The 23,743-nt window shown below is 35.5% G+C and overlaps 1 protein-coding gene across 2 annotated transcripts in view; it reads right to left on the bottom strand.

Moving 5' to 3' along the window:
* ANGPT1 (angiopoietin 1) overlaps positions 1–23,743 on the bottom strand; it is a 182,076-nt gene that overhangs the window by 2,235 nt on the left and 156,098 nt on the right. For both annotated transcript variants that reach the window (XM_005025877.6, XM_005025878.6), the window contains one exon: positions 11,537–11,667. In XM_005025877.6, coding sequence (XP_005025934.1) covers positions 11,537–11,667 — 131 coding nt within the window. The remainder of the gene's footprint in view (positions 1–11,536; positions 11,668–23,743) is intronic.

The following is a 23,743-nucleotide window of genomic DNA, read 5'->3' as shown; positions in this document are numbered from 1 at the left end:
TCTGCTTGTTTGGTTATTTAGAACACAAGCATGATTTGATTTAATTTAATTTACCAGTATTTTTTCTGTTGCTTTAACTGTGATTGTTCTGCTGATCAGACAGTTTACTTTTGCTTTTAGGTTAGATATTCTTAGAAAGCATAAGCTGCAAGTACATTTGTGCTATGCTCTTACAATAATTACAATATTACAGTAACGCATCATCAGTATTCAGAGTGGTGTACAAGGAGATAGACTTTGTCTTTAAAACATAGATAAGACATTTTTAAGACTAAGATAAATTTTAAAACCAGACTCTGCAAATGAATGAAAGGACTAAATGCTGAAGACAAAGACAACACTATCGGACATCGATCTTCAGTCAGAATACCTATGTGCATGGATAGATGGTTTAAATGTTTACATGAGTGTGTATGTATTTAGGTGACAATATAGCCAACTTCAATCAAGGTAAATTCACTCCATGTACACTTTGGGTCAGAAAAGTCACACTCAATCCCAAATCTTCCCACCATTTTGGATGTAAAAACCTATATTAAATCTTGAGCTTCCTAAACCATATCTTGAAATGTGCTAAACAGAAACACTAAGAAAAAAATATTACAAATATTATTGATTGGTGTCTTAGGTAAGCTTAGAAAGTGCTGTCTTTTCCAGACACCCTACTCTGCCTGTTTTTTTCCCAGTCAGAGGTGCTTCCTACTCAATGACCCTTGATCTCCAGGTTCAGCCTCGTATATTTTATTCTACTGGAAAGACAGGACTAGAAATATCTTCCCCAGATGTTTTTTCTTCTAGACTGTTGTTCCTTCAGCTGCACTGTGAGACTCTTCTGAAAAGTGAAATGATGCAGATTTAGGGAAAACAAAACAAAATAAAAAACAAACAAACAAAAAACTTTCTTTTTGAGGACAAACCATCAATCTGGTTTACAGAATGCCTCCATGAACTGTTGTGTTAGCATAACTGAAGGTGAGAAGCTTTATCCCAACTGAGGAGTTGGGATAAAAAAGAAATGCAACAGCTCGGGAACTTTTAAACTGGAGGTTTCTGTCAAAGAAAATGCATGTAGAGCCATACCTCTACCTATGTGAGTGCTCTATTAGCATAGCACTGAAAATAATCCAGAAATCAAATACTTGTGAATATTACTAACAATTACAGAGGTTTTGCTACCATTGGTTATGACTGTATGCAGTGAATTCAAACTTGCTATAAGCACACCTTTGGTGTACAGCTGTGGTTGCAAATTGTATGCAAAAAAAAATTCATCTTGGCTTTAGACTTCTATAGTAGATGTATTTATGTCTTTAACTCATGGAGAAAATGGAACCAGTGGTGAAAACAGTGTGATTCTTCATATCTATTTTAACTATTTGCTTTAAGATGAGATTAATCAGTAACTTCTTGATTACATCCCCAAGATCTCCAATAATAAAAATAAAAAAATAAACTAGTTAACTGTGATGAAGACACTTACAGGTAGTGAGCAAATTCCACTCAAACCTCTTGTGTGCATTAGAATAGAAGAGCCCTGGGCTCTGCTTGCAGCACCTTTGTAGTATGATTTTAATCTCAGGCCTCCAAGAGTTACAGAGGTTATCAAACATAACAAAACAACAACAACAACAAAATAACATCAAAAATAAGGCAACTTTTCTTTCAGTTCCTGTTTCTTTTTTGTTTGTTTGTTTTGTTTTTCTGTTTTGTTTTGGTTTTCAGTATGAAAATCTGAAACATTTTCATGTTAAGGTGAATTTTAGATTGTAATAGGAGTTTGAATATTAAGGAAAACCCCAAACAATTTGAAACTTGGCAACATTGAGATTACAGAACACAAGCTGACAAAGATAAACTAGGTGATGTGCTGACTCCATTGAAGTTAGTGGGAGTTTTGATGTATATCTTGATGGGAAAAGAATTTTTCTCTTCCAGACCTTACAGGGTATCTATTTAATATAATGTAAAGATGCTTAGTTCATATTGAGAGAGGCAGAATGAATCCCCAGACTGCAAAGAGCTAATATTCCCAATGACAAGAATATATTAGCCTTGATGATGAGAAGCTCTATTTGTCAGAAAGATTTCTGCAGTTCTTTCTTTACAGTAAGACCTATAGTCTTTGTGAATCTTCAGCATAGGTCTTATGTATCCTTCCATGTAATACTGTTTTACTGAACATTTGCCTTTATGTTTTAAGGAAAATAATGTCATAAAGATTACATGGTGGCTGTTACTTTTAGTGGTTAAATGTTACTTTCTTTTAAAAAGTAATTTCAGACTGCGTATCATAGCATTGTAATCTGTCCAGGACCCCCTTTTCAGGCACCACCAGTAAAGGCAAACAATGGCTGTCTAACAAGTGGCTACTAAACTCTGCAGGTGTCACTGCGGACTGAAATGTATAATTGTAATTTTCAGTGCAGTTCCCCCTCTAACTTTTGCAAATGGAATTAACATGTTAGAAGCTCCTTTTAGACAATGTGCATTGGCATAGTGAATCCTCCGATTTCCTCATATCCAGCCTTTTATCTATCTGTAATGAAGACTGTTCTATATATTTATCTATTCTATATATTTATCTATCTATAATGAAGACTATTATATATATTTTAAGCTATATCCTACTACTATTGATATGATATTGACAGTGATTAGCCTATAAATCCAGTGCTTTTACTCTGTCCTTTGCATTCAAATCCATGTAACTTATATTTCTTAGCCTTGTAAAGTAATTTCTTAGATTTTGGATAATACTTTTTAAAGTATTACATAAAATGTCTTTTTTTTTAGAACTAACACTTCATAATGAAATCTTGAGGGAAGGATCTATGCCAGATATATTCTGGCAAACTTCTATTTTGATACAATTGACCTCTCTTTGATTACAATGATATACCTAAGGGGGTAATAAGCAAAGAAAGAGAAAGCTGTACAGCTGATGTTTTACTGTAACCAGAATACAATCTTGTAGAAACTTAAGACAAATTTAAACAGAGAAAATCTAATCCTTATTTTTCAAAGCTGGAACACAGATGCAGCTGGGTTCTGTTTATGGTGCTGGGATGAAGACATGGCAAGCTGTGCTAGTTACCAATTCATTCATCTTAAAGGAATAGTAACAGACACATAAACGGACATTTAGGTAAAAGGTATCCAGTGGTGCCCAACAAAATCTATGTTAAACAATGGAATGAGCTGAAGATGCACAATATTTAAAAACTGTTCTGTGAGGACCTACTCAAATCTCTTTTAAATAATTACTTTTTTTTTTTTTTTTTTCCAAAATCTTTTTAATGAGCATCTTTTCTTTTGGCCTACTATACTGTTCTTGTTAATGAAACTGTACAATTTTTAAAGAAGAAATTTCCTAATACTACTTTATGATGTTGGGTTTACTTTCTCCTATCTTTCAGCTTTTTCACATTTTTGTGTTATTTTTTTTTCTCTTACTTTTTTCTCTGGATAGCCGGGCCCAAAGAGTCATGGTGAATGGAGTCAAATCCAGTTAGAGGCAAGTCACTAGCGGCGTTCCCCAGGACTTGGTACTGGGGCCAGTCCTCTTTAATATCTTTGTCGATGATCTGGATGAGGGGATCGAGTGCACCCTCAGTAAGTTTGCAGACGACACCAAGTTAGGTGCGTGTGTCGATCTGCTCGAGGGTAGGAAGGCTCTGCAGGAGGATCTGGATAGGCTGCACCGATGGGCTGAGGCCAACTGTATGAAGTTCAACAAGGCCAAGTGCCGGGTCCTGCACCTCGGGCACAACAACCCCAAGCAGTGTTACAGGATGGGATGTGAGTGGTTAGAAAGCAGCCTGGCAGAGAACGATCTGGGAGTATTGGTTGATAGTCAGCTGAATATAAGCCAGCAGTGTGCTCAGGTGACCAAGAAGGCCAACAGCATCCTGGCTTGTATAAGAAGCAGTGTGGCCAGCAGGGCTAGGGAAGTGATTGTCCCCCTGTACTCAGCTCTGGTGAGGCTGCACCTCGAGTACTGTGTTCAGTTTTGGGCCCCTCGCTACAAGAAGGACATGAAGGTGCTCGAAAGAGTCCAGTGAAGGGCAACAAAGCTGGTGAGGGGTCTGGAGAACAAGTCTTACAAGGAGCAGCTGAGGGAGTTGGGATTGTTCAACCTGGAGGCTCAGGGGTGACCTTATTGCTCTCTGTAGGTACATTAAAGGAGGCTGTAGCGAGGTGGGGATTGGTCTATTCTCCCACATGCGTGGTGACAGGACAAGGGGGAATGGGCTAAAGTTGCACCAGGGAAGGTTTAGGTTGGATATTAGGAAGAACTTTACTGAAAGTGTTGTTAGGCACTGGAATGGGCTGCCCAGGGAAGTGGTAGAGTCACCATCCCTGGCGGTGTTTAAAAGACGTTTAGACGTTGAGCTTAGTGATATGGTTTAGTGGAGGACTTGCTAGTGCTAGGTCAGAAGTTGGGGTTGGTAATTTTGGAGGTGTCTTCCAACCTAGACAATTCCGTGATTTTGTGATACTTTGTGTGTGTGTGTGTGTGTGTGTGTCTGTAACCATATACATGTATATAGTTACTTTTCTCCTTACTCTCATGTAGTGCTCTAAAAGCTATTCATTCCCCATGAGGCCCCAGATTATCATAAAAATGTCTCAACACCAAATCAACATGTTTGGATACATGTAAAGGAATTGTTTTTCCAGAAGCATCACTTTCAGATATTTGTATGCATTAAAGGAAAGAGGAAAAGAACCAGCACCTTTCTTGGTAGCTATGAGGTAACATAAAACTGAAGTACCTGAAAGAGATACCTGCAATACTGGACACTGCAGAAAACACTAAACAAAGCAGTTCCAGGGCTGTAAGACAGTCTGACCCAAGAAACGCTCTCAATAAGTAAATATTTTCTGAAGTTCAGGAGATTTCCTCCCATGAAAAATCTTGTTTATTTTTTTCACTATAAGGTAATGGCTTTCCCAAGTAAGCATCAAGAACCCTCTGAATAGCAGTAAGATTTTAACCTCAGATATAACTTTTGGCAATAATTTCTGTGGGATATTTGAATCATGCATGTGAATCATGAAGGGTGGATATTGTGAGAAATATAGAAGAAAGTTTTTAAAGTGACTAATGCAGAGATAAAGAAGAGGCTTTCATGAAATGATTAAGAGAGTTTGTGCTCAGAAACACAGGTAGTTTCTTCAAGTCATCACCATCTGGCCTTCAGTTGCTTATTTGAACTGAGGAGAGCACTACAGTCTTTTGAGGTTAGCCCACTTCTAATAATTTGTTTGTATAGTACAGGCAATGCTATCATCTCTGTTTGCAATAAAAATCCTTAGGTCATAAAATGTATTGTCTAAACAGAAAGTAATTTAGATAATGCATTGCTTGTTTGAAAGTCAACTATACAAATAAACATGAATCACCCTTGTAGACAGTTGATCTTCTGGAACAGTTAAAACACACTGACACTTTGTGGAATCCTATGCTTTGCTCTTTAATTATAATTACTCTTGCTATTACCACTGAGAAGTTATTAAAATTCATGTCAGCTCTTTCCATTAAATAAATTTATTTTGAATAGTTCATTTTAAACAAGCTATCACCAGAGCAGCCTCACAGGCCTGCTCTTACTGTATCTTTGGTTGAATATGAAAGTACATTGAGATAATTTCCACAAATTCTTGCAAAAAAAACCCCTACCTAATAAATGTGCATTGCTCAAATGAGTGATGTTATTACTAGAAAATTATAATGGAAATCTTTTGGAAAGGTTTTCTGAAGTTACAAATATAATCTTCACATGGCAGAATCTTCATTGTCGAAAGTACCAATGTAAAAAGGGTTTTAGTATGCCAATGCTAACAGCTTTTGGCTTTGGCTTGTTGTATAAATTGTAGTTAAACATGTATGCATGTAAAATTATTTTTTAGTAACCTAGTGCTCATCAATCAAAAATGCACTGTAAATCTTGCTTGAATTGCAAGCTTACTAATGATCACTTAGCTTTGATGACAGGCTATTAGTTGTCTTTACATGTTAAAGGAATAGGTGCACAGTTGATGACAGACCCTTTCTTTACACATTGGTCTCTCCTCTCCCTCATGATTACAATGAATGTTTCCAAATACAGTAAGATCCAAACACAGTCTGTTCAATCATATCCAAAGTTTGAATTGTACATTTGTATGCCTTTATGGGACAAATGCATTCTAAGAAAAGCCAGTATCTGTCTCTAGGCCTTTGGGTTTGTTCATAAAATTTAGTGCATTTGGCAATAAAGCTAATAAGAAAAATTTCTAATACAAAAATATTTGAATGGTGTTCACTGATTGAAAGACAATTTATTTTATGAAAGTTTTTAATGTTTCTGAGCTTCTAATTCCTTTAGAGGAATTAGATGGTAATGCTTAGGCTATGTCTGAAAACTTCTTGGCTAGAAAACTGGATCCTGTTTTGTATGACACCTTAAGCTCTACGTGGAGCAACTTGACAGGGACCAAAAAAGTTAATGTAAAAGGAAAGGTTTAGGTTTGTTTAATCCAGAATACAAAAGACATAAAGGAAATGCTAACAATCTCAAATCCATAAGAAGTCTGCTTGAAAAAAAAAAAAAAAAAAAAAAAAAAAAAAGCATTTATTCTAAAGAAAGAAAAGCTATGGTTTATTCTTTCCAGTAATGTAGGACAGGACAAGACCAAGACAGAACAAACTTAAGTTGTCACAGATTTAGTTAAGACATCAAGAAAAGCTTTTTTATACTAAGGGTAACCAAGCTCAGTAACATATTGTATTGCAAGAATGAATCTTTATCATTAGAAATAATGAGTAGAGTAGAGTAGAGTAGAGTAGAGTAGAGTAGAGTAGAGTAGAGTAGAGTAGAGTAGAATAGAATAGAATAGAATAGAATAGAATAGAATTGAATTGAATTAGAATAGAATAGAATAGAATAGAATTGAATTAGAATAGAATAGCTAGGGAAGATTCTATCTTGGAGAGGAACTAAAAGAACTCTGGAGGTTTTTCTGGGCCTGTTTTTTATTGTTTGATAGAGTTATTGTTTATTGTTTGATTGGTTAGCCTAAGATTTAGCAGCACTTGATACTCTGAGGATTAAATAAGATTTTAACTGTCAGGACATAGGATGTTAAGTCACTAGCTTTTCACATCACATAGACAATATAGTCCTTTTATAATTCTAATAAATCACAAGCTAAAAATAACATGAAACTTACAGACTGATGAGCATGTTCTGATCTTCTAAATGTATAGACTAATATTTAAGTCAGTCACTGGTTGGTCATCTCCTTTATTACTATTGTCCATACTTAACCTTTATAAACGAAGGTTATAAACCTTTATATACAGTGATGCTTTTCTTAACCTTTATAACCTTTATATACAGTGATGATTTTCTTAAAAGTGCTCAGTAGCATTTCATTATCTAATGAAATACATCTAACATTTTTAACATAAATCAATCCAATTCCAGTCACTTATTATCTACATGGTGGCAATATTTTTCTATCTACAAACTGTTAGGTAATATAAATTATACTCTATGAAAGTTGTTGGAACATCTTCATGAAAACAACAGTATACAAAACCTAAAAATTGGTGCTTTTCTTTGTAAGTGGGCATGATTTCTGGGGTTCAGGTCAAAAACTTTCAAGTGTACTGAGGTACTACTTTCAAAGTTTTTGTTTCAAAAAATATGTAACAGAAATGGTGGGTTTTTCTGATTAGACTATATGTGGATAGAGTACTACATTTAGCCAAGAACTTCCCTACAAGACAGGAGAAGAGTCCTCTATATTGCTCTTGACGGAGGTTCATAAAATTTGCCACTTGGAGAAAAAAAAAATGCAGTGAAACAACAAGCAATAAATGCACCACTGTTTGGGATTTTCATTGAACATCATTTTACCAAACAGAGGAGAAATCCACTGAGGATTGCTAAATACATGGGAAATGTGTCTGACTCAGGAAGCCTCTGATATGCAAAATGTTGAGACTGGGAAAATACTCAGGGGAATTATCATCTATTTGTATTGTTCTTACGCCCATCCTGAGGCATCTGCTGTTGACTGCTGTCAGAGAAAGGAGACTGCAGACAGATGGACCTCTGTTCCCAGTCAATTAAAAAAAAAATAATAAAAAAAAATCTTTCAGTGATTCTATGCTGTTTCAATCTTAGCTAGGCATCTAGAAAGTCTCCCCAGCACTTTGGCAAGCTATTTTATTTCAGGCATCATGAGTTTAGCAATGTTGTCACATAACCATCAAAAGCAATGTTAATGCCTGTGTAAATGTCTCTCAAATGCAAAACAAAGCAAATTGCATTAAGACTTTTACTATGGGCCAAGTTACTGTAAGTCATTTTGTGGTGCCTGTAGATGATAGCACAAACAATTTCTGGGACTCAGTTGACAGGTGGTATCCTGGCAGGATGCTCTGACATGGCCTGCTGCCCACAGATCTTATCCAGAGATTCTAAGTGCTCTTCTATTGGCAATCTGTCTGAAGTACCTTGGACATCTACTCAGTGCTTCATTCTGATGAGAGTTTGTTACATTTTAACTGATGTATCTCTCAAAACGTAGTATGTATGCTCATTGGGGTACTCTTCTATTCATAACATTTGATATTATATGGAAATAAAAGCTTTTGTTCAGTTTATAGGCTTGAGATGTTACACCAGTCCCCGATGGTTATTTTCACAAAAGAAAAAGTGACACTATTTAACAAACTTTAAGTTTAAATGAAGAAATTATGTGAATAAATATGCCTTGTCTCCACTTAAATTAAACCGAGGTTGCTGAGTTGAAATTTTCCATGTTTTCCACAAAAAGTAACTAAAATATTTAACTACCACAAAAAGGTCACAGGATATAAAAATCCAGCTCAGGCATATACATTTGGAAACTATTCCCTAAAATCAACATTAAGATAGAGTCAGCTAGCAGAATATGGTTCTCAAAAGGACAAGGAGCTCACACACAAAATTCTGTTGATGCTACTCTTCCACTATTTAATTTTTTTTCTGAGGGAGAGGAAGGATGGAAAGGAGGAGTGAGAGAATATTTTTGATACAGAACAAATAAAACTGACAACTAGTAAGATCACAGAGAGAAATGTGTGTTTTCCTTACATTTTTATTTTCAGCCTTGACTATAACCATATCACAGTCTTGAGCTTCAGCTTATCTCAGCCTTTTTTCCTGACATAAATATATTCAGTTCACCTCATAGAGATAACGGGATCATCCGAACTGTCAAGATAGCAAGGAACCTGCCTTTAGATTTCATATCATTTATCATTAAAGTGCTGTCTGTGATGCTGCCAAAACTAACAGAGAGTCTGATATCTTCTGAAAAAAAAAAAAAAAAAGAAGAAAAAAAAAAGAGTTTTCCCAAAAACCTCTTTTGGATTGCTACTTTTCTTAATCAGTCTTTTTCTGTGGCACAAAACTGACATCTATTTGTTAAACAAATGTTTTGGTATTTAATTCAATTTCTGCTACTTCTCAAGGAATGAAAAGGTCTATTTCATGAAGCAATGCATAAGGTGTTTTTGAGGAGAAATCTAGCAGGGAGATCAATTTACATTTTTTTATGGCAATTTGCATGATTGAGGTATTTCTCAAAGTACTACAACTTAGTGTAACACAGCTGCTTCAGTCACCTTTCTCTGAAGCCTAGCTGCATCTCCTTTTACACATCAACTATGTGTTCTATTTGTGATTTCCTCACCCTTTGGTAATTCACCCCCCCTTCCACTTTATTCCTTTCATTTGCTACCAGTACATTCCAATATGTGGTTTTCCTGTTGATTTACAGGACTACTGCAGCAAAATATATGTGAAACTTGTGAAATGGTTGTTTAACAGCAGACTGACCTTAGCAGGGCAATGACCTGCCACAGAAGTCAGGGTAAGAAAATAAACAAAACCCTCAGCTCCCAGAATTAGATGTCTGGGAGTGGAGGTGTTTCCAGGCAGCTCAGATACATGAATGAGTCTGCACTTCACCACAGACACAACTCACATTTAGGAGATTTTCACTGGACTGTGACCTGCCCTAGAAGTGAAATACACTACTTTAGCATGATCTTTGAGGGGAAAGATCATCAGTTGTTAATTAAAATAAACTCTTAATTCCCATTGTTTGCCCCAGAACTAGTCAGATACCTTTGTTATACAAATGGGAAGGTATCATCTGATCACCTGTCTTCTAGAAAGTTTCCCACAGAAACTTCCATTAAATTGAAGTTTTCCATTTAATAAGATTTTAGTAGAGGAAGTCAGGAAAGTTTGAGAAGCAGGCTCCTTAAGGATTCTCCCAGCTGGGCAACTTCCAATTAGCAAAAAGAATGAGGATGTAGGCTGTGTGTTTGATGCAAATTTCCACTGACAGAAACACATCTTCTGTCAGCAGATAATAGCCTTAAGAGGCTCATATATGCCTGAATGTGGCCTGAGCTGGATGCAGTCACAGTGCCAGTAACCACAAATAATATCAGTTTAAAAGTCTGATCCAAAACACTGAATAACTTTTTATGCTATAGGTTTTTTTTTTTTTTTTTTTTTTTTTTTTTTTTTTTTTTTCCTTCCCAGGCATGTTAGAAATCACTGAGGGAGATTCTCAAAAGATCGGATGTGAAGATAAGGGCCTTTCTTGGTCATACATTCTAAGAACCAAAGAATCCTAATACAAGCTTTCTGCTCTAGTGTGACATGATAGAGATAAAAATGAGCTTGCCTCTTCATGGACTCAGAATAAGCAACGTTTGCAAAAGTTCTCACTCTTGTGCAGACCTTTAGGTATCTGTCTGGGGAGATAATGGATATTCCCCCTCCACAATGGAGGGAAATGATATTAATCATATTCACTACACTTGCTTGCAGTTAGTTTGATTTTGTACTTAAACCCATCCTAGTGTAACTTCTCTGTGCTGTTTTAAAAGTTCTAGAACAGCTAGGTGTCACAATTTAAACAGGGGGCTGTAGGTCTACTCTTTCACAGGTGAGTAAATTAGCCATTACATTAACTAATTAAATAGCTTGTATAAGACAAACAGAAAGCTTAATCACTGTAATTATTTTAATAATAGCATCACCCCCTAAGTGAACTTAAGGAACTTTTAAACTTTACCTTCTAATAATCTATTTACATGTCCTTTCTTCTTTTTCTGGGTGAGTCCTTTCCCAGTTCTCATAAGGATCTTCCCCCTTTCTTCATCTCTTAGTTTATTCTCTCTTACTTGACCTTTCTTGACTCAACAATAACACTAACCTTTCCCTCTTGAAATTGCTGCAACAGTTTCAGTGCAGAAGTATACTGACTGCATCTCTGAATAAACCCTTCCCTGCTGATAGGAACCTGGGGGTATTGGCACTACCACAACATACATAAAGAAAAGAGTAGGAGTAATAATAATAAAATGAATTTTCACACAATACTTACACATCCATGAATTCAACTTTATCCATGATTGCTTAAGGAAAACAGAGCAGATTCCTAACAATATACTACATGTTTTCAGAGTTGTACTCACCTCCAGTTAACATGAGAGCACATTTACACATGCAGTTGTCATTGTCAGCATCTTTTGTACTGAATTCAGCGCCATGTAGTATCAGGCTACTCTGTTTTCCAGCTGTTCCACTGTGACCTTTTAAATAAAGCCTGAAACAGCAAGAAAAAACAATCAGTGTCACCGAAAGGAACAATAAAAGATCGAGATCTCTTTCCACATGAGGTTTGCCTTGTATTAAGTACATTCAGAAACTTCAGAAATGTCTTGTGTTTTGGCTCAATCTCTTTGTTGTTTCAGGTGTAAAATGAGAAAATTTAGGGTTTTTCAATGTGTCTGTAGTAGGACATAGTCCCTGAGCTGGAGCAGAACTGAGTAATCCACACTGGAAAATGCAAGAAAGTGTAAGGAGTCAGAGACACAAAAGAGAATGAGAGGTGCCCAGAGATGTGGAACACATTGACATAATAATTGAGTATTTGAATAGCTGATCCCTTTACTATGTCACAAAACAGCACTTACAGTTAATGGCAGCCATGTTATTAATCCCTGGTCTTGAAAGAGGATTTCAGCACTTTCAGAATCTTTAATTCAACCAGTTACAGGACAAGCCAGCAACCCAGTTCTGCCAAAGCTGTCTCTGAGTGATGAATGGAGAATAACTAAGAGTCCAAGCCACAGAAGTCTTCATGATTTGCAATGCTAAATATTCCTTTCTGTAAGGGGTCTTGTCAACTAGCTGAAACCACAACCACGACTTAGGAACCTAATCCCAGCTCCAGGAAGTAACAAGAGCATTTGTGTTGTTCAGTGCTTTTCAGTCCAAAGTCAAATGTGCCAGCTGCAGGGATGTTGAGTGGAGCACCTCCGTCTCACCAGAGGAACAATAGGGGACCTGGGCCCGTCTGACCTTAGTGCACAGTTGCAGGGACGTACACAAGGAAATGCTGAAGAGAGAAATACGAGGTTGCATACAGTGGTTTTCCATGCCTCTGCAAAACCACTTCTGGGAGTCAGACATCCCCAGGAGAATGACACTTGCAGCAAAAACTAATTTATGCACCTAGCTACCTAAATTAGACATCTGACCACTGTATTCCTATTTTTTCACAAAATAGTTCTGAAAGAGAAGGGCATTTTTTGTCATAATAGCTTCACATGCAGGAAGGAGGAGACAGGATCTCAGTGTCTACTGGAGAAATAGGAAGCCATAATGCCTACATCCCAGGAACAAGCTCTAGTCATTGGGTCAAGAGAGGAGGGGAATAAGCATCCCACACCTATCTCACTGAAAATTTACAGGCAAGAATACGTCAGCCACAGGGGAAACTAAAAACATGATTTGATATCTAGTGGAATAGACCATTCCACTGAAAAGAAGGTGAGAAACATCTGTTCTGCTTCTTCTAGGGTTATGGAAGAGGTGTGAGTATGTATCTTGAATATCTAATGTAAAATACAAAAGGATCCATGGGAGAAGAAGTAGGGCTTAAGAATATGAAATGGGAGAGATGCCTCTTTCTTTCTGGGATTTAGAACTGGGAGTGCTGTCCTATACAATGCCTTCCCAGCTTCTCCATCAAACTCAGTGAAAAATGGTTGTGAGTCAGTGATTTTCGTGGCTGCCTCTTAGATTGTTCTTCAACTTAATCCAGTGACTTTGGATGAATAAAAAAGAGCAAATATCTTTACCAGAGTGCCATTCTTCCATTTGTTTAGATGGAAGATAATTTGCTGCAAAGTGGTCACATTGTCAACAGCAGAGGTAGGCAGCATCTCTAACCCACTCTCTTACACATGAGTAGTTAAGATAAGGGCAGCTTTCTGAGATGGGGAGGATAGTATGTTCCCTAGACTGATTTATATAAAACCCAGTCCTCCCACAGAACTTTGGGTATGGAGCCCTCCTTCTGAAAGGGAGGAGAAGGGGCATACAGCTACCATATGGAAGCATTCCTTAATCAAGTGCATAGATACTGATTTTGTTGTCTTGCACACGTCTGTGGATTCTAGATACAAATACAGCCAATGTTATTAAACTTGCCATGGAGCCGTTACAGAAAAGCCTCTTCTCAGTACCTCAGTGATGTTGTGTAGGAGATAGATGCTGAGTTACTGATCCATTTCAAGATGTGAAAGTGCAGATCTAATGTTTGGGGCTCTAGAAAGTCTAAAATTCACACTTTCAAACTGATTTAAACTTCATCTAATTTTCAATTAAATTCTTCCTTCTCGATCTTTAAAAATGGAAACAATAGCAGCTACACATGCTATTCATGAATATATTAAAATAAAAATGTATTAAGAGAACCATGAGAGCTATCCTTCCAAAGTAGTTATACCAGCTACCTCCATTTGATTTTAAATGGTATTTGTCACCTGATCTGAGCCTGATGATCACATAACTTTGGATTTAATCCTTAAAGTCAATTTCATATGTAGATAAGTAAATACATGCATACACATATAAAAAATCTTGGATTATATATAAAAGCTTTTGATAGCCAAATACTTTTGGATAACACAGAAATGGATAAGGCAAGATGTAAGCCACAATAAAACATCATGAAGTCTGTCAGAAGCTTAACAAGGAATGACCAAGGAGCAGAAATCCAGCAAGATCATTGCATTACTCTATTGTCCAGTCACAGTGTCAATTACCATAATTACCATGTTACTCTATCAAAGGATGCTTGCTTTAGACAAGATTACACTAAATCTGGCTCTGATCATTGTCATTTCTTTGTTCCACACAAAGTAAAGGCTGGAATTAATCACTGGAGTTTTGCCTTGTTTTGCAAGCTGTGCCTAATTTTTTGCAGAACAAAATAAACTTCCCTGAGGTTGTGTTGATAGAAAAATTACTTTGTCACATGATATCTACAATCTGATTTTGAACTGCCATACATCCTCACTATATCAGCAACACCAAAGCTCACAGAAGTCTCATAAAGTCAATACAGAAAGCAATAGCTGTTTACTTAAATCAGAAAGACAATGCTAGCCAGACCTGATTTTATTAACAATCAACACTATAAAACCCACTTAGTCTAATAAAAAATATTCTTATACTGTAAGAAAACAATAAAGAAATGAGCAATGTGTGATGGTGTGCAATGTTTTCCCCAAAGGGGTAGGGCATTAGGATTATTTACAAGCTCATACTCTTGCAATGATATTTTACAAACATTCCACTCAGCACAGATTTAGATCTTGCCAGTAATGTTTGAATTTCCCTCAACACCACTTGTCTGGTAGGTCTCCAGTGACTTTACAAGGATAGAGCTTAGGATAGCTCTAAACCTGAAACAAGCAACTGTAGTAGGCTTACCATACTGCAGCAGTGAAGAAGTGAGCCATGTTTTAAAGCAGGAATTCTCTTGCTAGGGCAGCTCTCCCTGAACAGGCATTGCCAAAAGTTAGGAAATAAGTAAATAAATACTGTAAAGTTGACACTACTTTGGGCCAAAATCAGGCCTGAAGTAAAAAATAAAACTGAGACTGAAGCAGTCATTTCTTTTCTTTCTGAACTTCTATTCAAGCCAGATGGATCAGAACCAACCTGATGTGAGATATCAAGTCTGCACACCACTGTCCTGCACTAGTGACTGATGAACCTTGTAGCTCTTGGCAGCAGTAGCTAACCTTAATATTTAGGCTTAGGTAAGTTTTTATTATTCTCAGAATAAAATTGGTAGGATTGGACCTTTAAAGTAAACTCTGAATAACTATAAGGACAGAATTGCCCTGCCTTAGAAAAGACAGAAATTCATGGTGGAGTTCTTCTTGGTTGCTCCTGAAGAAATGGGAAAGGAAGTTAAAACAAAACAAAACAAAACAAAACAAAACAAAACAAACAAACAAACAAAAACACTAATTCTAGACAAAAGCCAAGGAGCTACATTTCCATCATTCCCACTTGCTAACAGCTGGGAAGTTCTGAAGATCTGGGACAGCAGTAGAAATGCTACTCAGATTTACAGTTTTGGTGGGAAAAACAAATTCATGCTCAAATAAACTCAAAGTCTACCTTATCTGTGTACAGTGGAATTGAAATAGCAACAAATAAGCATTAGAGAATAAATCATGAGTTAACAGAAGTAAGAGAAATATTGCATGTGTATATTAAGTTTTGAGGCCATCTGATATCATTATGAAATTCTAAGATCACTATGAGGAATGCAGAAGCTGATAGCATTAATTTAGAGAACTTTCTTAGTTGATGTACTACAGGAAAGACAGCATATTAAAAAAAAAAAAAAAAAAAAAAAAGCAACTGTTACCTCTTATCTAACATGAGTGTTAGAAATTCCCTCTGCATTTTTTCCATGTGATTATTGTTGCAATGACAGATAGGATCTATATAAACAGATGGTGAGGAAGAACTCTCAAGCATATTTTGCTTTTTGCTTTTCACCATTCCTACTGCATGACACAACTCCACTATCTGTTAGTCCCTTAAAACCAAGGCAAAGTATATTGTGTGGAAAGAAAAGTTCTAAAAATGTCACACAAACATCTGTAGGGAAGCCTGAAAAGACAATTCAAATTTGCATTTTGAGTAAGTTTCCCTTTTGATCACCTTGATAATCTGGAATTCTTCTTTCAAACATAACAAGCTTAGCTGTGTTCACACCGTGTTTGATGAATTTAACAGATGAACCTGGAATAAGTCCAAATAAAGTTCAAAAACAGTTCTATATTTCTGGAACCTGCAATCATAAAGATTGCATCGTAGATAATGAGACATTAGAAGAACTAAAAAACAAGTGCAATCAAAAATTCTTGTGAAAACTTTGTGTGCTAAATTTTAATTAAAAATAAAGGAGATGGTTTCTTCTTTTGTATTGTATTTGCTTATAGAGCACCTAACATCAGATTTTTATTTATTTATTTTTTATTGGAACTAGTGAGAGCTTCCAGTCTAGGACTCCGAGAATTTAGGTATGATCTATTTCTTTCTGTAATGTCTGTGTCTTTAGATATCACTCAGTCCTTCATTTAAAGCAGTCTCTCAATGATGGAGTTAAGATGTCTGCAAGTCTCATCCAGCTTTTTTGGTGATTAATGCATACTTTGGAAATCAACAAAAAATACATTAGCTCACTGCAAACATTAGTAGTCATCATTAGGAGATGTGGAATACCACCTCAACTACCCCAGTGTTCATGGTCATTTTTATGAGTTAACATAAGCTCCAAATTCATAACTGCCATTTCCATTGTCATAGCAATAAAGATTTGGGCACAAATCATGATTGCAATTTACAAACACCAGTAATGGCCTATGTTTCTTAACACAGAAAAATAGAGAAAAACAAGATTCTCGAAGTAGGGTTTAAAAGATACAATATGATGAATGAGAAGGACATATCAAAAGCTTGCCTTTGGGAAATCTGCAGAGAGATGCCTCTGAATTCCCACAACCCTTTTGTCTCTCATTTAGTCTCAACAGATTAAAATGTTTCTCTCTGTCACCTGCTCATTCCACATGACTGGCAGGAAGGAATCCTGAATAACAATCCCTCCTCAAGGGAGGTGTTGTTAATTTTGATGGTAAGGGTCTTTGAACAGAATGGATATATGGGGATTGGAATCCTAAGCCTGTTTCCTGTTCTGAGCCTTCTCCTTACTGGATTTTTTTTTTTTTTCCCCAGTTTCAATAGGAGCAGAAGGTACCTAAATCTCAGCCCTGCCCTTAAACTGTTGGTTACTCCTGGAGTGTGGGAATATGTCTACACATGTTAATGTAAAAGTTCACATTGTACTCTGCATTAGCTGTGTGAAAGGCATGTTTGTTTTTACAACGCAAAAGACTATCATTATTTTGTCCTCTAGGTTTGAAGTGCCTGAGGCTGAAGCATTATTTAACTAATAACTAACTTGCATGTGATTCACGCTTGCTTAGGTATAAAAATAAAGGTAATTAAGAAGCAAAATAGATGGCTTAAATCTGCTATCCAGTAACGAGCTCATTTTGAGGTTTAACAACTCATTCTGTCAAGTAGTGGGCTTTGATATATATGTAATATAGAGCAAGATTATTTCCTAAAAATGCTTATTTTCTTACACTAGTTAACTAGTTTCTTACACTAGTTAACTTAGGCCAGAATGATCAGTGTGAAGTAGACATCTAAAATTTAGATAGTTTCAGTCTGATGAAGTGAAACCCATTACTAAAGACCCTTACTTAGATTAAGTAGAGCTTTATGAATTGCTATATTATTCAACTGAACTCCATTTGTGATATGTAGGCAATAAAGTCCCTTTATGAACCAAAGCCCATTGGCCTGCAAACATTTAGGAGGACCCATTAAGAGATTATTCTCAGGTCACTCTTTTATTTCTAGACATTAACAGTAATAATATTAAGTAAAAATAAATAAATAAATAAATCAGAAACAGAGAGTAGCTTTCTTTTAAGTTCATATTTCTGGTCAAAAATGCTTTGATTATTAGGAATCACGTATAATTTATCTATTGAATAAAACATAACAACTACTAAAGTAATATTAATTATTGTTGGCTCTTCGTAATTTTTCTCAATAAGCCTTTTCCTGAATACATTAGAAAACTGCATGAACCCTCAGTAACAGTTGCCCCTGAATAAGAAAAGTACCTTTATAATAAAGACGTATTCCAAATATTTAATGATAGATAATATACTGTAAAGAGGAGACAAAATCTAAATAATCATTCCAAAGAAAATCTGCTGTGGCTGAGAATCCTGTTAAAGATGAAGCTGAAGCTAACATGTTAACTCTCTGGGAGGCTTAATTCTGGTATTCAACTTTTTCAATATTGAATTTTCTCACTAACGGATAAAGAGAAACATCCCTTTGCACACATTTCTCAATTCAGTGGAAACATGGGCTCCTTGTTGGAGATGGAGCATGAATCACTTGTGGTTATTGGGTAGTGTCCTGAGAGACTGAATTGGGTTGCAAAGTGCAAGGCATTATTGTCAGTGCTTCTGCCCTTCAGATTGCAGTTAGATTGACTGGGTACCTATATGAATGCTTATAAGGGAAGAAGAAAATAAACTTTATTCCTAAGTATAGCCTACATTTTCAGAGAAAAATGTATAACAAGTTTTGTTAGGGCAGTGACTACTCTCTTTATGAAAGCAAAACTAACACAAAACCTAATGTTTCATCATATATTATAATTGTTTAACTATCAAGAACATAACAGCAAATGAGATCATTAGATGATCATTAGAATTAAATTAAAAGCCACTCTCAACTAAAGAAAATTACATGGGAGAAATTAAAACAGCAAGATAGGGTTCATTCACCACTACTCTCACAATCTTTTGAGGTGTTTCTAACCCATTTATATGAGTTGATAACTTTATTGATGCCCATTCCAGAATGACTGATGTAAAAGTATCAACAATATGAAGAACAGAACTGTCACAGCTGATGTCTGTCTGCAGAAAAACAACATTATTAACTGTAAAAGCACAGCAATTCTAAAGTCTTCCTACTCCTAAATTTAGACCAAACTGAGCAACAGTGCATGTAGTAAATTCATAATTTATTTAACTTTATTGCACTCCTAATAGAATTTGTAACTCTGCAAACAGTTGACACAGTGGTTCTGCAAACTGTCAAAAACCTGAATAATGGAGTAAGTAGCTCTGACAACTTGAACAGATTTTTAATTTGGCACTGAATATTCTTGCTGCCAGCACATGAAAATAATTTCCTCCCACAATTCCTTAAGAAAAGTGTAAAACAAGATGACCTCTGTATTCCTCCTCTGCTGCTCTGTAGCAATGACTCAATGTTTTAATTATTAAGTTTGACATTACTGCAACTCCTTGCCCATTCCCCTGTTGAGACAAGTGAAATGTGCCAGCCGTTCATAACATAAAAAATATTAATTCAATATATCCGGAGTAAGAACATATATCTTCCAGTTTTAAAGATAAAATGGTGAAATAAAATACAGAAGTAAATGTATTTGAACAGTTTTCCTTTATAATTGCCTCAGTACAGCCTATGGGACATCAAACACCATGTGGTAAGTAGACCCTTCTTGGGATGGCGCACTATTAACAGAAATCCTTGCTGTCTCTCTGAAGAGCTTGCGCTAATTTTAGGTTGTGTTTGAGCCATGCACACCTGACAGGTCAAAGGAGAGAAACCTGATAAAGAGGAGGCTTCTGATGATGCAGGCTGACATGTGTCAGCTAATAACTAAGCCATGAGAAAAACAGAGCTACACATTACACCAAACTAAGTTGGTGTAACATTACTAAGAGCCTAGTAACCTTCCCTGATGTACTGGATGTGAATTTATAGAAATAACAAATTTGTCTTTCCTATATTAAATTTCTTTAGTAACTGACTCAAGTACTATATTCTCTGGGACCAGGTAGAGTAAGCAGGGATAAAAAGATATCCAAAAAGATATCCAGACTTACTGCTACACAATTTTTTCCTACCACAAGGCGAGCGGCCTGCCATACTGCTTTATGCAGACAAATGGTGCTTTGTCACAGCTTACAAAAAACGTCTAAAAATATGTTTATTCTGGATAGTGAACAAGCAAACATATGCTTCTACTACTTGAAATACTTGCTACAGAAGCCACAGAAACAGTCTCTGCAGCAGTGTGAGCTAAGTTTGCAGCTGATGTCAGTAACATGGTGGTGATGGAGAGGAAACATACGGCAACACTCATTTTTGCTGCTAACAGGGACGGAAACATATTTAAAGGCTACCATGACAATGATGTGTTGAACAGAACTAATTCCCTCTACTCTAATCTCTCACCAAACACAGTGCAGAAGAGAGACTTTAAAACAATACTACCATTTTCTGTTAAAACTGTTTTTCATCACAATACTTATTAAAACAAAATCATCCACCATATTTCTTTTTTCCATGGAAATCTGAAACTAAACTTTCCAGTTATTAGAATTGTTACCTTCTTACTAATGAAAAGTTTAAATCTTGCTATTGTACCACCACCTAATTAAATGCTAAGATTTTCTGCTGCTACAGAAACTACCACTTTCATCATGACTCATCACTTTATAATGTATACTGTGTTCATGTAGAAAGTATAGGGACAATTTTCATTTTTAAACTTGAAGTAATTCAATGTGATCAATGTTTCAGACAAACATGTAAACAGTAAACATATTAGTATATGTTTACTATACTAATTTGTTATATATTACTATATAAATATATTACTATACAATTTGTTATATATGTATACAAATTGTTATGTTAGCATTATAGATAAATGAACTTCTTAAAAAATAAAATTCAAAGACAGAGGTTCTAACTGAACATTTGCTGAGGAGTCAAGCATAGCCAAGTTTAGAGAAATTTGTTTAATTTAAAATGTAAAAATATTTTTCACCCAATTTAACTATACTCCCTGGGTTTGGCTGAAGCCAACAACAAAAATGCCAAAACTGATTCTCAAGGGGATTTTTCAGCACAAAAATAAAGGGAACCTCCACAGAAACTCATATTTGAAAAGTTTTTAAGGTTTAGATAAGTAATCAGACATTCTGCTGCTTACCTTTACTGAATTGCTGAAACTTGCAATGTTTGTTTATTTTTATTTTAATGTTTACCATCCATTGAAGCTTTGGGCTCATTGGAAATTGTAAAGCTTTGGTATAACTGAGCATTAGTTTGAAATTTTATTTAGCTCTGAATTGATTAATCCTGCTTGAAAATGCATTTACAAAGACCCACAAAACTCTAGGAAAATTTAAATTTAATAATTCCTCCAAAATATGCTCGGAGTTCTAAACATCTCCTAAATATAGTCTGTTGAAATTCATGTGGGTATTTAATAATAGTGGATTTCATAAATCTATGCTTTCATTGTACTGAGGGTGATGTTAATTACCCACTGCCATCCACATGGGTTGTATATTATCCTAATTAGCTGTTTTAGATAAAATATAATGGAAAACTTCATGTATCAGCATGCTTTAAGTGTTAAATTTACTCTGATGACTACTGTAGAGATACTAGCATCTTGTTACCCTGAAGTGTCATTGAAAAATATCATTTACAGACCACAATAAAATACTTATCACATTGTTTACTTAATTGAAAAAAAAAAAAAAATAATCATAAGTCACTGAAAAAGTTACAAATTTCGTAGATAGACTTATCTCAAAGAATTAAATAAATCTTAATGAGATAGGTTTATGCTCAACAATTAATGTGTGCAAGTAGTATATAATAAATGCAGTTTTGTTTCTTCTGGCTGTTGTTTGTTTTTTACTTTGTAAAGAGTGTGCTTAAAATTACGAAACTATGGTTTTGATATAAGAAGGTTAAGTACCACAAGTCCATCTCTACAACTGAATTATTCTAATTCAATCTTTTCTATGTTTCATGCCATTCATGCCAATTAGGAGAGAAAAACTGTGTCAATGACATTTAAATGTGGCATTTTTTCTCCATTTGCAGTGAAGCAAAAGAAAATATAGCTACGTACTTTTTCTCCTCATTATTTGCCTGAAGCTACGATATCAGTAAAACCTATTTAAGAATGCTTGCTTATTAATTTATGAATTAATCTATTAATTCATAAATATCCTTTTACAAAATACACTTTAAAGTCCTAAAGGCCTACTGTTTAAAAGAAAAAAAAAAGAAAAAAAAAAAAAAAGGCATTATAGCATTATCTGTGTACTCAGCAATTACACATTCTCTTTATATACTGGAATAACAACCTACTGTGCTTATTACAAGAAAACTCAGGTTTATTCAGATGAAAGTCTTTTGTGATTAGAAAGTCATTGTCACTGTATTAGATGAGTTTTATATAATGGCTAATTCTCAAGGTTCCAAAAATTATATATATATTTATGTATATAATTGTATATATATTTATGTATATATGCATATACTACTACATATAACATGTACAAACTAACAAAAAATAAAAGTAACTTCCTAAATGTAGACAGTTCTTTATTTTACTGCACTTTCACTTTTTCTTTAACTGTGGAGGTTCAATCAAATGTTTGTACAGCTTTGCCTGCCTTAGTCTGCCTGAAACAAGTAACTGTCCTAAGGGTCTGGACTATTTTTCAGAACAGAAATTGATATTTTAAATAATAATGTCCCTTTTCTTAAATATTAGTCTATCTCTTTCAAGTTCCACATTTGTGATAACATCGCAGGTCACAAATCAAGCATTGAGATAACTAATTAACATTTATGTGGGCCTGCCCTGCAGGAGAAACAGAGATCAGGAGTAGTATACAGTATGAACTATTTTGTTTGCAATGAAAGCAAGCGGTAAGAATAAGATAGAGAATAGAATATTAAAAATAAAAGAGAAAACAAAGACTAGTACTGAGACAATGTATTCAGAATCCAGAGACTTTACATAAAACAAAATAGGACAATATCCTTGAAATAACTTGTGCTAAAAAATGCCATTGATTTGGTCTGTCTCCTATAAGGAGACCACCTCCTGTGAAACATTTACACTTTTACACAGTGAAAATAAAATGCTGTCACTCTGATCAAGAATCATGCCTGATATTCCTTCAAGTTGTGCATATGGGCTAAGGATGCTGGCTAAAAAAACAATGAGAGGAACACTACCTCATAGAATTACTGAGCTGAAATATCAAAACCGAAATTTTGTTTTTCTCAAAAAGTTTCTTTTTTTTTTTTTTTCTTAAATTGAATGTTGAATAAAGTGTAATCTCTAATCACCTTAAGAAATTATTTAAATACTGAATTGGAAATATCATCTAGATTGAATAAACTTTTTCTATACATTTCACAGAATCACACAATCACCTAGGTTGGAAGAGACCCCTAAGATCACCGAGTCCAACCTCTGACCTAACACTAACAAGTCCTCCACTAAACCATATCACTAAGCTCTATATCTAAATGTCTTTTAAACACCTCCAGGGATGGTGACTCTACCACTTCCCTGGGCAGCCCATTCCAGTGCCTAACAACACTTTCAGTAAAGAAGTTCTTCCTAAGATCCAACCTAAAACCTCCCCTGGTGCAACTTTAGCCCATTCCCCCTCGTCCTGTCACCATGCATGTGGGAGAATAGACCAATCCCCACCTCACTACAGCCTCCTTTAATGTACCTACAGAGAGCAATAAGGTCACCCCTGAGCCTCCAGGTTGAACAATCCCAACTCCCTCGGCTGCTCCTTGTAAGACTTGTTCTCCAGACCCCTCACCAGCTTTGTTGCCCTTCACTG

This window comes from Anas platyrhynchos, chromosome 2 (assembly GCF_047663525.1).
Source record: "Anas platyrhynchos isolate ZD024472 breed Pekin duck chromosome 2, IASCAAS_PekinDuck_T2T, whole genome shotgun sequence".
Classification (NCBI taxonomy): Eukaryota; Metazoa; Chordata; class Aves; order Anseriformes; family Anatidae; genus Anas; species Anas platyrhynchos.
The sequence above is the reverse complement of the archived record's forward strand: the minus strand, read 5'-3'. Positions and strand labels throughout refer to the sequence as shown.